This window comes from Canis aureus, chromosome 32, assembly GCF_053574225.1.
Source record: "Canis aureus isolate CA01 chromosome 32, VMU_Caureus_v.1.0, whole genome shotgun sequence".
Lineage (NCBI taxonomy): Eukaryota > Metazoa > Chordata > Mammalia > Carnivora > Canidae > Canis > Canis aureus.
The window spans coordinates 14606439-14620227 of NC_135642.1; the positions used below are offsets into that span (position 1 = coordinate 14606439).

The 13789-nt window shown below is 37.0% G+C and overlaps 1 protein-coding gene and 1 long non-coding RNA gene across 5 annotated transcripts in view; one reads left to right on the forward strand and one right to left on the reverse strand.

Annotated features, from left to right (window-relative positions):
* LOC144303085 (uncharacterized) overlaps positions 1-13789 on the forward strand; it is a 32034-nt gene that overhangs the window by 13538 nt on the left and 4707 nt on the right. The window lies entirely within an intron of this gene.
* UBR1 (ubiquitin protein ligase E3 component n-recognin 1) overlaps positions 9562-13789 on the reverse strand; it is a 140902-nt gene continuing 136674 nt past the window's right edge. For all 4 annotated transcript variants that reach the window (XM_077880803.1, XM_077880802.1, XM_077880804.1 and 1 more), the window contains 2 exons: positions 13502-13603; positions 9562-12198 (listed from right to left, as the gene is read on the reverse strand). In XM_077880803.1, coding sequence (XP_077736929.1) covers positions 12057-12198; positions 13502-13603 — 244 coding nt within the window. In that variant the 3' untranslated portion in view covers positions 9562-12056. The remainder of the gene's footprint in view (positions 12199-13501; positions 13604-13789) is intronic.

Here is a 13789-nt window from a genome sequence, read left to right on the forward strand (position 1 = left end):
TCAAGAGGCTTTTAACTGGCCTTCCCTGGTGTCTTTATTTTTTCTACATTATAGCCAGAGAGCTTTTGCTAAATGCAAATTTAACCACATTATTCATCTATGAAAAAATACTAGTGATTCCTCATTGCCCTTATCATCACTTACAAAACCCTTCATGATCATTTTCCACTCTTGCTATTAAGCCACCACACTCTATATAGTCCAGCCCATCCAGGAAGAGAAGAAAAGAAACAATGTATAAATTCTGGAAGGGAAGAGAAAAATATTTATCATCTACATAGTAAATCTCAAAAGCATCTAAAAAAAGTATTAAAATTAATGAGACAGTGAATACCATTACATACTCACCAGAATGGCTACAATTGAAAAGACAGACAATGCCAAGTGTTGACAAGACTATGGAGCAAGAGGAATTGGGAAAATATTTGCCAATTTCTTTAACGGTCAGTACACACACACACACATATATCTTTCATTATGTATCTCATTATATATATAGATAGATATAATATCTATATTTATATATATGGGCTCTATGTTCAGATTTTCTATTTCTTCCTGTTCCAGTTTTGGTAGTTTATACGTCTCTAGGAATGCATCCATTTCTTCCAGATTGTCTAATTGGTTGGCATATAGTTGCGCATAATATGTTGTTATAATTGTTTGTATTTCTTCATCTTCATTCATGATTTTATTTATTTGGGTCATTTCTCTTCTGTTTTTGATAAGTCTGGCCAGGAATTGATCAATCTTATTAATTCTTCCAAAGAACTAGCTCTTAGTTTCATTGATCTGTTCTATATTCTTTTGTTTTTTTATTTCATTGGTTTCTGCCAAATCTCTATTTAATTTCTCTTCTCCTGCTGGGTTTAAGTTTTATTTGCTGTTTTTCTCCAGCTCCTTTAGGTGTAAGGTTAGGTTGTATATATGAGAACTTTCTTGTTTCTTGAGAAAGGCTTGCATTGCTATGTACTCCCTCTTAGGACTGCCTTTGCTGCATTCCCAAGGTTTTGAACAGTTGTGCTTTCATTTTCATTGTTTCCATAAATTTTAAAAAATTCTTCTTTAATTTCCTGGTTGACCCCTTCATTTTTTAATAGGATGCTTTTTAGCCTCCGTGTATTTGAGTTCTTTCCAAATTTCCTTCTGTGGTGGAGTTCTAGTTTTAAAGCAGTGTGGTCTGAAAATATTCAGGGAATGATCCCAATCTTTAGGTACCAGTTGAGACCTGATTTGTGACCCCATATGTGATCTATTCTGAGGAATGTTCCATGTGCACTTGAGAAGAACATGTATTCTATTGCTTTAGGATGAAATGTTCTGAATATATCTGTGAAGTCTATCTGATCCAGTGTGTCATTCAAAGTCCTTATTTCCTTGTTGATCTACTTAGATGATCTGTCCATTACAGTGAGTTGGGTGCTAAAGTCCCCTACTATTATTGTATTATTACTGATATGTTTCTTTAATTTTTTTATTAATTGGCTTATATAACTGGATACTTCCATGTTAGGGGCATAAATATTTACAATTGTTAGATCTTCATATTAGATAGACCCTTTAATTATGATATAGTGTTCTTCTTCATCTTTTATTACAATCTTTGGTTTATTTATTTATTTATTTATTTATTTATTTATTTATTTCCAATCTTTGGTTTAAAACCTAAATTGTCTGATATAAGAATCACCACCAGCTTGGGTCTTTTGGACTGCATATAACAAAGGACTAGCAAGCAAGAAGAGTCACCATCTTGGCAGGGGTAATTGGCACTGATCAGCAGGAAAGTATAAGGGCTGCGCTGGATAAAAAGAGGACTACTTGTGGAATTCAGATAATCTGCTTGGGCACTTCTTGGTACTCCCTTGTCCAACTGTAATTGGATGGATTAGTGCAGCAACTTAAACCTTTTGTGCTCTCAAATCTGTCTTAGTGTCGTTCACTGCAGGACCCAACTAACACACTATGTTGTTTGAGTCTGCTATATCCTTATGAATTTTTTTGTCCACTTTATCTTTTAATTTTTTGTCTACGTTTTTTGTCTGCTTTATCCTAGGTTTGGGAGATATTTGTTACAGTCTCTTTATTAATGTCTCTATCCTTTTTTTTTTTAACTTTATGAAAGTTGCTGCTCTTCTACAAAGTGTCCTCAGCTTATATGGTTCCTATGTGCAAAATTTTCAGTTATTGTGTTTTAATTAAATTAACACCAGTCTCTCAACAACATGGTTCAAATTTCATTTATGATGGTATGTTAATTGTAATTGCATCAAGTGTGAACTTTGCAGCTAGTTCTTCATTTCACAAACCACTAAATAACCACACTTGTCATGATCAGTGACCAATTATGTCACTTTTTTCAAAGTCTGTTGGTGATTAGCATTGCACATCTGTTATTCAGTGCAGGGACAGAGAGCAAAGCATGTAGTTGTGTTGTCTCCTTGTCTCCCAGTGATAAGCCCATGCAACATTTTACAAAAATTGATAATCGCAAGAGGGAATTGGCCAATGAAAATAAAAGTGCAATAAAGACACTAGAGTGATAATGCTGGAAGTGAAATTTGGGTCAAATAGAAGTTATACAGGAATTATAGAAGAAATAGTGAACTGTGGGATTGTTGGAAACTGCTGCTGCTTGAGACACTATAGCTATGCAGTCAGAGGAACTCAGTGAAGACAAGCTTATTGAAATAAATAAGCAGTTATGGCTAGCATCCCAGAAAAAAAAAAAAAAGGTTCCTGGCACAAAACTTAACATGAAAGGAACTCCTAGAAGTATTTCACAACACCGAAAACACAAAGGATTAAATGTTGGAGGTGAAGTGAAACTTAGAATGACAATTTGCCAAGACATAGAAAAGATGCTCACTCTGTATCGTAAATTATACAGACAAAAAGGCAAGCACTCGATGTTTTTCCTTGATAAGTTTTTAAAAGAAATAAAATATTTAATTTTTAATGACTCTAATGTTATAAATCAATAAATGAATCTTGGTTTCGGGATGCCTGGGTGGCTCAGCGGTTAAGCGTCTGCCTTCTGGCTCAGGGCGTGATCCTGGAGTCCTGGGATCAAGTCCCACATCAGGCTCCCTGAATGGAGCCTGCTTCTCCCTCTGCCTATGTCTGTGCCTCTCTCTGTGTGTCTCTCATGAATAAATAAATAAAATCTTAAAAAAAAAAATGTTAGTGTCACTATTAAATAAACGTTAGTTTCACTATTTTTACTTCTTTATACACTTATAAGAGTTTGTTTCCATCAAAATTTGTAAAGATGGTGGAACAATCATAATCTTTCCCACTGATTATTAAGAATGTTTTGTATGGTTTCAGTTTGCATTACTATGCAAAGTGAGGACTGCCTGTATTTGGTGCCAATTTCTCCACATCCTACTGACAACATGTTACTGTCTGTCCTGCTGATTAATAGCCATCCTAGTGGGTGTGAAGTGTGTCTCATTGTGGTTTTGATTTGCATTTCCATAATGACTAATGATGTTGAGCATTTTGCCATGTACTTATTAGAAATTTGTGTATCTTCTTTGAAGAAATACCAAAATATTTTGCCCATTTAAAAATTATGTTTGGGGGATCCCCAGGTGGCTCAGAGGTTTAGCACCTGCTTTTGGCCCAGGGCGTGATCCTGGAGTCCCGGGATCAAGGCCCATGTCGGGCTCCCTGCATGGAACCTGCTTCTCCCTCTGCCTGTCTGCCTCTCTCTTTCTCTCTCTCTGTGTCTTTCATGAATAAATAAATAAAAAATCTTTAAAAAAATAAAAAAATAAAAATTATGTTTGTCTCTTTATTTTTCACCTGAATCTATTTGTTAGCTCATTTATTTTTTTTTAAAGGGAATTGAGCCTATTTACATTTATAGATTGGTCTGCATTTTGTTATATTGTTTTACTATGTAGCCTATTTTCTTTTACTTTTTTTCCCTTTTGGTGTTGCATTATAGTTCTAGTCGTAAACTTTATACTAACATCTTTATGTAATATTTTAAGTACTCTTTCTTTAAAACCATCTGTTGCTTCCCTAACATTTGAGCAATTTTGAAACTACTTACTGGTCCCTTCTTTCTCACTAGTGAGCCACCAGTTTTATCCTAATGTCAATTTGCATAAAGTATTATTTTTTTTTTGTCAGCTTCAAGTGGTATCTTTTTCCCTTTAGCTAATACCATTGATACAGTTAGCTTATTTAACTTTGTACCTAATCATTACTTTCCTCCCATTTTTTGTTAGTTGTATTAATTTTACATTATCAGAGCATCCGATTTTACCTTTCCCACTCCCTCCTTAATCTCAATTTTCACAACATTCAATCCCTGGACTGTATGCCAAAGCTTCTATAACCATTTTGTGATTATCTGAAAATATGGTATTTTCTGCTAAATTCTGGCAAGTTCCTCAATCAAGGCTCATGGGAAAAATATTTCCTGAGTATTAACATACTTTTAACTATTGTGTGGATTTTATGCCTGGACAGTTTGATTGGATATAAAAACTCTTGAAGGGATGCCTGGGTGGCTCAGCGGTTGAGCATCTGCCTTTGGCTCAGGGCCTGATCCCAAATCCTGGGTTCAAGTCCCACATCGGGCTCCTTGCATGGAGCCTGCTTCTCCTCCCTCTGCCTGTGTCTCTGCCTCTCTCTCTCTAGTCTCTCATGAATAAATAAATAAAATCTTAAGAAAATGTTTAAAAAAAAACCTCTTGAAAATCCTTTTTTTTTTTAAGATTTATTTATTTAATTTTTGGAGAGAGAGAGAGTGGGGGTGGAGCAGAGGGAGAGAATATCCAAGCAGATTCCACGCAGAGCATGGAGCCCCATGCAGGGCTCGATCTCACAACCCATGTGATCATGACCTGAATTTAAAACAGGACTCATACACGTAACTGACTGAGCCACCTAGGCACCCTTTGAAAAGCCTTGTATTGAATATCCTTAAAAAATGTTGCTTCTAAGAAGTCTAATGCCAATTTGACTTTATCTTACGAGTGACTTTTTTGCTTACATGTCCAAATCTTGCAAATGGTTTTGTCTCTCTTGCTCTTAAGATCTAACAACTTTACTGGGATATGCCTTGGTGGAAAGTTGGTGGTATAATTCAGTCTGAGTCCAAAGGCCTGAGATCCAGGGGCTCCAAAGTCTGAGAGCAGGAGAAGATAGACATCCTTGCCCAAAGAGAGGGAGGGAATCATTCTTCCTTTACTTTTTGTTCCATTTGGATCCCCAGTGGATTGGATGAGGCCCAACCACAGATCTCTTTGTGGTGAGGACAGATCTTTCTGCTCAGTCTATTGAATCATATTCTAATATTTACCAGAAACACCCTAACAGATACATCAGAAATTATGTTGTTCCAGCTATTCAGGCATCCCTTAGGGCAGTCAAATTGATACATAAAATTAACCAGTATAGTTATATTCTTTTTTAAATGACATGGATTTTGTGGACCATTAGGGGGAGGTGCTGGGCAAATTTTGTGGACCATTAGGGGCAGGTATGGGTCAAGAAAACATTCTTAGCTTCACAGCTCAGAGTATCTCTATTTTTTTTTTAAAGATTTTATTTATTTATTCATGAGACATGCACACACACACACAGAAGCAGAGACACAGGCAGAGGGAGAAGCAGGCTCCGCAGGACTCAATACCAGGACCCCGGGATCACGACCTGAGCCAAAGGCAAACACTCAACCACTAAGCCATTCAGGCACCCTATCTCCTCTATTTTTATTTTTTTATTTTTTAAATTTTTATTTATTTATGATAGAGAGAGAGAGAGGCAGAGACACAGGCAGAGGGAGAAGCAGGCTCCATGCACCGGGAGCCCGACGTGGGATTTGATCCCAGGTCTCCAGGATCGCGCCCTGGGCCAAAGGCAGGCGCCAAACCGCTGCGCCACCCAGGGATCCCCTACCTCCTCTATTTTTAATGTCAAGTACTCAGTACTCTCTTGTACTTACATCTTTAAATACAGCATTTTGCTAATATATTACTTTTTTCTCCAAATTTTTATTTAAATTCTAGTTAGTTAACATATAGTGTAATATTGGTTTCAGAATTTAGCAACTAATCACACAGAACACCCAGGGCTCATCATAACAATTGCCCCATCACCCATCTAGCCCATCACTCACCCACCTCCCTCCATCAACCTTCAGTTTGTTCTCTATCCATGCTGGATCATAGGGTAGTCCTATTTTTAACTTTTGAGGAACCTCCATGTGTCTTCCAGAGGTGGTTGCACCAGCTTGCATTCCCATCAACAGTGTAAGAGGTTCACTTTCTCTCCATCCTTGCCAACATCTGTTATTTCTTGTGTTGTTAATTTTAGCCATTCTGACAGGTATGAGGTGGTCTCTCGTGATTTTGATTTGTATTTCCCTGATGCCGAGTGATGTTGAGCATTTTTTCATGTGTCTGTTGGGTATTTGTATGTCTTCTTTGGAGACATGTCTCTTCATGTCTTCTGCCCATTTCTGGATTGGATTATTTGTTCTTTGGGTGCTGATTTTGTTAAGTTCTTCATAGATTTTTAGATACTAGCCCTTTATCTGATGTGTCATTTGCAAATATCTTTTCCATTCTGTAAGCTGCCTTTTAGTATTTTCTTTTTTTAAGATTTTATTTATTTATTCATAAAGAGACACACAGAGAGAGGCAGAGACAGGCAGGGGGAGAAGCAGGCTTCTCGCAGGGTTCCTAATGTGGACTCGATCCTGGAACCCTGGGATGACACTTGGAGCTGAAGGCAGATGCATCCCTGCCTTTTACTTTTATTGCTTGTTTCCTTTGCTGTGCAGAAACTTTTTTTTTTTTTAAGATTTATTTATTCATGAGAGATAGAGAGATAGAGAGAGGCACAGGCATAGGCAGAGGGAGAAGCAGGCTCCATGTAGGGAGCCTGACGTGGGACTTGATCCCGGGTCTCCAGGATCAGGCCCTGGGCCGAAGGTGGCGCTAAACCGCTGAGCCACCTGGGCTGCCCTGTGCAGCTTTTTATCCTGATGAGGTTCCAATAGTTCATTTTTGTTTTTGTTGCTATATCTGATGTCCAAGAGGTTGCTGCCTGTGTTTTCTTTCCTCTAGGATTTTGATGGATTCCTGTCTCACATTTAGGTCTTTCATCCATTCTGAATTTAATACTAGATTATGTATTACTCATGTATACAGTCTGAACTTTCTTACCCATAGTATTACTGCCATTCTGAATCTGGTTTCTGTTTTTAGCAGTTTTTCATAAGGTCAGGCTTTCTGTACTGAAGGCAGTATTTAATGGCGATTTATAAGCATGTAGAGGACTTAGACCACCACATTTTCTCAAGATTGAGCAGTTTTTCACCCATGCTCAAAGCATGTGAGGACTTTGGTTAGCTCTGCTGGCAATTCTCAGTGCTGAGTGTCCAGGTTTTCTATTGAGTGGATTTCTTTCCACTTGGGGGTGGTTGGCAATTTCTCAGTTCTGCAACTCTTATTCAGTAACCCCTTTCACCTTCCACTACTTCTACTACACAGCCCTGCTGATCTTAGGGATTTGGATATATCTGCCCATACTTGGGAGTTCATGGAGATTCTGGGCTGCCTTGTTTTGTTAAACTTTGGATTTTTTTCTTTTGTTATCCTGGTTAGTGTACATGGTTTTCAGGAAGAGTTTTGAAAAAATTCAGAAGCTGTACTGTTGATGTGATGATCATAGCACCTACCTCGGTATCTTTTTATTAATGGTGCCCTTTGTTGTACAAAAGCTTTAATTTTTTTTTTCCTTTATTTTTTTTTTATTTTTTTTTCTTTAATTTTTTTTAAAGTGAGAGAGGGAGAGAGAGAGAGCACGCACATACACTCTTATGGATGGGGGAGGAGCAGAGAGTGAGGGAGGGAGAATCCTAAGCAGGCTCCACCCTCAGCATGGAGCCTCATGCGCACTCTATTTCATGACCCAAGCTGAAATCAAGAGTCAGATGCTTAACCAAATGAGCCACCCAGGTGCCCCAGAGGTTTTAAATTTTAATGCAAACTGAAAACTTGCCTGATTGTAGGATTTGTTTTTCTCAGTAGTGCCCAGCTACTCTAAGCACAGAAAAGACTGTAGTGACCTCTTCCTGCCATTTACAAGTACCTTGTATTTTGATAAACAAAACACTTTTCTTCATTGCCTTCAGTGCTACTGCCCTCCTAGAATATCGTAAAATCTTAATATTAAAGCAATGACTTTTTTGGTTTTTAACTCTAGGTACACTTTCCTTACATAAAAACTTAAATAGAAACTCAAAATGAAAAATTTCAACTAAAAAAAAAAATTTCAACTTTCTACATTTGGCACTTTTCCCCCTCTCTGATCTACTTTTCTCTCTGAGGCTCTTTGGCACTTAGACTAAAATCACTTTGGTAAAAAGTAAGAAAGCTCTAAATTTTAAGAGTAATGGTTTAGAAACAGAAGGAAGTCATAATAAAAAAAAAAAAAGAAGGAAGTCATAATGGTTTTGTAAAGGCTCAATCTCAGGAGATTCTGATTCAGGATCAAGGGTGAAATCCAGAAATTTTATTTTATTTTTTTATGATTTTATTTATTTATTCATGAGAAACACACACAGAGAGAGTAAGAGACACAGGCAGAGGGAGAAGCAGGCTCCACGCAGGGAGCCCGACATGGGACTTGATCCCGGGTCTCCAGGATCAGGCCCTGGACTGAAGGTGGTGCTAAGCCACTGAGCCACCGGGGCTTGCCTGAAATCCAGAAACTTAGATTTTGTTAATGCTCCTCAGGTGATTCTAACACAGTTAAGTCTGAGAACCATTATACTAGACTTATGCTGTCCAGTATAGTAGCCACTAGCCACATATGACAATTTTAGTTAAAATTAAATTAAAAAACTCAGGTCTTCAGTTGCACTAGCCACATTTCAAAATGTTCAATATTTGCATGGGGACAGTGACTATCACATTGGAATACAGAGAACATTCTGATCATTGCAGAGTCCTCCTGAACAGATAGTTATATCCTCAATGGGGTATACATATCCCAAGAGATGCATAGATTCACTTGGAAGATATTTAAACAGAAATATTCTATTCTTCAACTGATTTTTTAAATCTCCATTTTTGGGCAATGTCTTAAAATGTACTGAATATATTAGTATTGAATAGAAAAAATTCTCTCTATAGTGAGTGCATGCTTAAAAATTATTTACTGATGGAATGTATGGTCAAAAAGTTTGGAGACCTTTATACCAAATACCTATCTCTGTCTTTTAAAGAATGTGTCAGGCAGCCTGGTGGGGCAGCAGTTTAGTGCCGCCCTCAGCCCAGGGCCTGATCCTGGAGACCCGGGATCAAGTCCCACGTCAGGCTCCCTGTATGGAGCCTGCTTCTCCCTCTGCCTGTGTCTCTGCCTCTCTCTCTCTCTCTGTGTGTGTCTCTCATGAATAAGTAAATAAAATCTTAAAAAACAAAAAAAAAAAAAAAGAGAATTTGGGTTGACAAAGGTAACATTTAATTAGAGCTCCTTTCTAGGTACATATTTTTATACTTCAAACCCAAATCCCCAAACATGAGAAGTCCCTTTTTTCTTTGTAAATATACACATATATTTTATTTCAAAAAGCACAAGAACATTATACAAGTTTTAAATTTACATTTTGCAATAAAAGATATCAATATATGCATTATTTGTATAACTTCATCATGGATGGAATTTGAATCAGTGGTATAAACATGTTGCAGTCACTAGATATAGATCATCACAGTGAACCAAAATGCATAGTTGTTGTGAAATGACAAATGACCACTAATGGGTGAACTCACAGCCCATACACCAGGCAAAATAAATTAATTATACAGATATAGGGTTTTCTTCACTGTATCATTAAAATTCCTGTCAGCCTCTCACCAAAAACATTAGAAAAACACAATTTTGGAGCCATCCTGTTGAACCATTCCCCCACATACTACACTAATGAAAATAAAGTGACTTTTTGCTCATTTGTAAGTAAACTCCATAAGCATAATTAAATTGTTTGCAATGATGAAGGCAAACCACTATATTTGAATAAAATTAGAAATCCCTAGGGCTGGGGGCAGCACCAAGACGTGTTCATCTCCAGTGCAGGGGTCTGAATCAATCTCAGAAGTGGAACTCAATATGGAACGGGTTCTTTGGCAGTAAATGTCTGACTGGCCATTACAGGGTAGTCCCTCTGGCAGCTTAAGAGCATAACCCCAGGACTGATGAATATAAAAAAACTAGAAATAAAAATTTAGTTTGTCTCTGCTAAATTGGGGCTGATCAGTTAGGGCAGAAGTCAGCATCTTCTGTTCTCTATTGTGGTGCAGATTTCCCAGTCAGACAATCCATCCAAAAACATTTATAAGAAATAAAGGGAGATGTTCTAATCATTTAAACATACTGGCAAACTGGACAAGGTGAATACCAAATTTTCTGATTCTCACTTATCAATTGTTAAAAATTGTTCAGTGGAGCTGTATCTATTTCCTGATACCTTCTGAATAATAATTATTCAAGTAGAAAATCATGATTGTGATTTTGATGCCTATTCATGCCAATCCTTTACCGCAAAACCCACCTTTACTTTACATTAAGAATATATATATATATAAAAAAAAATCTAACCCCAAACGTGCATCATCAATAACTTTTCAAATATATTTTTATCTTTGCCTTTGCTGAGCAAAAAGAAGATAGGGAAAACATTTACACACATATATGACAGTAGTCACCAAAGGCAAAATCAGATGATCTTTGAATGCATCTTTCAAATTTCTAAAGTTACTACAGAGACAACAGAAGCTAAAATGTAAGGTTTCAATTTTTCTTCTGTTTATATCACAAGTTCTCAATATAAAAAGTTAAAGCCAAAAATCAAGAAGTTTATGCACAGATTCAGGAGAGCTCTATTATTTATAAACAAGATGGCTCAACCACAGCATATTATAACAGGACAAAGACCACTGATCACATGGCTTTTTGGTTGTCTGTACTAGTCATAAAACCAGAGTTTATGAAAAGGTTCCACACAGATAACAACTGAAGGATTTGTCTTTTACAAAGACATAGAAGATTATGGTACTGCCTTCAATCTGATTGTTCTAATTTACAGCTGCCATGATCCCTTCATTGGGGGTAATTTTCTCATCCTCATTCTATTGATAGTTTACATCAGAACTGCATCAGGTTTTTAAGAGTCAAATAAGATGGTGCCACAAACAAGATAAGTGAACTCATTTTAGAAATTTGCCTTGGGAAAACACAAATATTATAATTTCAAAACTCAACAAAGCTATTTGTGGTAAGAGGTGGGGACTACAGTTTCTTTGGCCCATCGGGGATAAATAATGAATACATTATCCTATCCTATCCTATTCTTGAGGTCTATAGTGGGGGGAAAAAACTTTTCCACACTGGCAGAAATTTGCCTTAGAAATGGCAAGTCTGTCCATAGAAAGATTTACTTTCTGGCTGAAACAGTAAGTGGCACATTAGGGTATTTCCTTAGAAGAGAGACAATACAAAAATTTACTCTTTTAAAAACTTTCTTAACTGCATGGCTTCTGCAATTCCTCTTTAGCTGGAAGGAAAAACTACCACAGATTAGAATCCTGTCAGTGTTACTAAACTAAACTTGGGTGTGTGTGGGAGATACCAAATGTAAAACTAGAAGAGTTAACCAACATTAAAAATGTCCACAATTGCTTAAGGTGACTTCATTTACCAGGTGAATGAAATGAAATGAGGTGGGACAGATTACGAAGGGAAATGAATTTTCGAGAAATAGCAGAATCAGACACTTGGGATGAAGAAGCATTTTTAGTGTTCTGGAACATAAAACAGATTAATCAATGTCCTTTTTTTTCCACTAAGCATATTTTCTCTAATTGAAAGCAATACTCCATTAAGGAATATTTTATTGATGTATATGAGTCTGGACATAGAGCAAAAGACCCTCCAACCCTTCCCCAGCCCTCAGAAAGATCTCCATAATTTTGAATCGGTCTTCATTACTGTCTTCATTTATGATTGTCCCAAGGCAGAGTTGAAGCTCACAATAACTGCCAGTTGAATCCAAATAACATCTGATTAGTTTCTTGGCTCCTAGCAATCTCTTCTATAATGCAGTGCTGTTGCCACACCAAATGGAGCTTCCGATACCGCTCACGAGATAAATGAAGAGGGTTGCCCCTCCTTCAAAGAAAATGAAACAAAACAATCAACATGTAAGTTCAAATCAAATAACTGCCACATCTTTATTGCCTAAATTAGTCCAAACTCTTGAGATGGTCTTAGAGCTGAGAAGAATCACCAGGACAGGGTTTTAAAAGGGATATTTATTCTCCCCTCACCTCTGGTCACCATGAACTTAATAGGTTACTTAGCTGATGAAGCAGAAGGTTACTCCTTAATTATTCAGAAAATAGGCAAAGTATATATCATGGGCATTATGAGACCCCATTTAAATGAACAGTGAGGTTTATAACATGAAGCAGCGATTTATTCTTTTTTGTGTAGTCTGATGGGGCTTTATGGCTTTTTGGCCTCATACAGTTTATTTAGCTTTCATTTCTGGTCTTTGTATAGTAGAGATTAAGCTTGAGGTGTAACTCTAAGCCCTCAAATTATATTCTGCTGCTCAGGAATATTTGCTTATTGTTTTTCTTACGACATAACAAATTTGCTAGTGATTAGCAGATATTTAAACAAAATGATTCCACATCAATTCTAAGGTTGTACAGTTTGTGACACTGTAGAGCAGCTAATCCAAAATGACTAACTGCTATTGCAATTACAGAGAACTGTGAAATTCTCATTCTGGAGGCTCTCAAAGTGTCTCAGCTGGTTGAGTATTTTTTCTTTTTTTTTTTTTAATGGTTTATTTTTTAAAAAAGATTTTATTCATTTATTCATGAGAAAGAGAGAGAGAGAGAGAGAGACAGGCACAGAGACACAGGCAGAGGGAGAAGCAGGCTCCATGCAGGGAGCCTAATGCGGGACTTGATCCTGGGTCTCCAGGATCATGCCCTGGACTCAAGGCAGCGCTAATAAACTGCTGAGCCCCCGGGCTGCCTTGGTTGAGTATTTTCAAATTGCCTAATTAAGTAAAAAATTCTGCTTCTTTGTACCTTTCTGGAACAACTCAAATTTCTTCTCCGCAGTCACTAATTTCACCATTCAGTTATTTTCTCCCTTAATCCAAAGACTTAAACCTTCTAAGTAATTCTGAAGATAGGTTGATTAAAAAAAACATAACATTCAAATATTAGGATGGCTGGTATTTTTAACTTTGGAGAAGTAGTACCCTCACATTCTGGAGAAGCAGAAAGTTGTTCAAAATTACATGCTACATTTAGGATGGTATCATATTTAATATTTTTAACTTACACCTATTAAAAAGTCTCTCTCAATATTTAGCACTAGTTTTTGTGTTAAAGAACTGTTACCATCCATGTACAATAATGACTAAAATGGAAAATAAATAAACCAATCTTACTTCAGGCCAGGGTCTGTTTCTCCATATTCATCCAAGTAAGGGGCTGGATAGGCACAGCCTCTGGCTTTACCTTCAACCAGGACTACTCTGCATTCTCGGATTCTGAAGGACAAAACAACCAAAAGGAAATATTATTAAGTGCATATGTACAAATGATAGGCATTGCATCAAAGTTAATCTAGAGAAAAGACATGCCAGTATCTGTTGGGAATTCAGTAAGGGAGACAATAAATACAGACAAATAGATTAAATTGTGTTTTTTTCTGAATAAAACAGAATGAACACTGC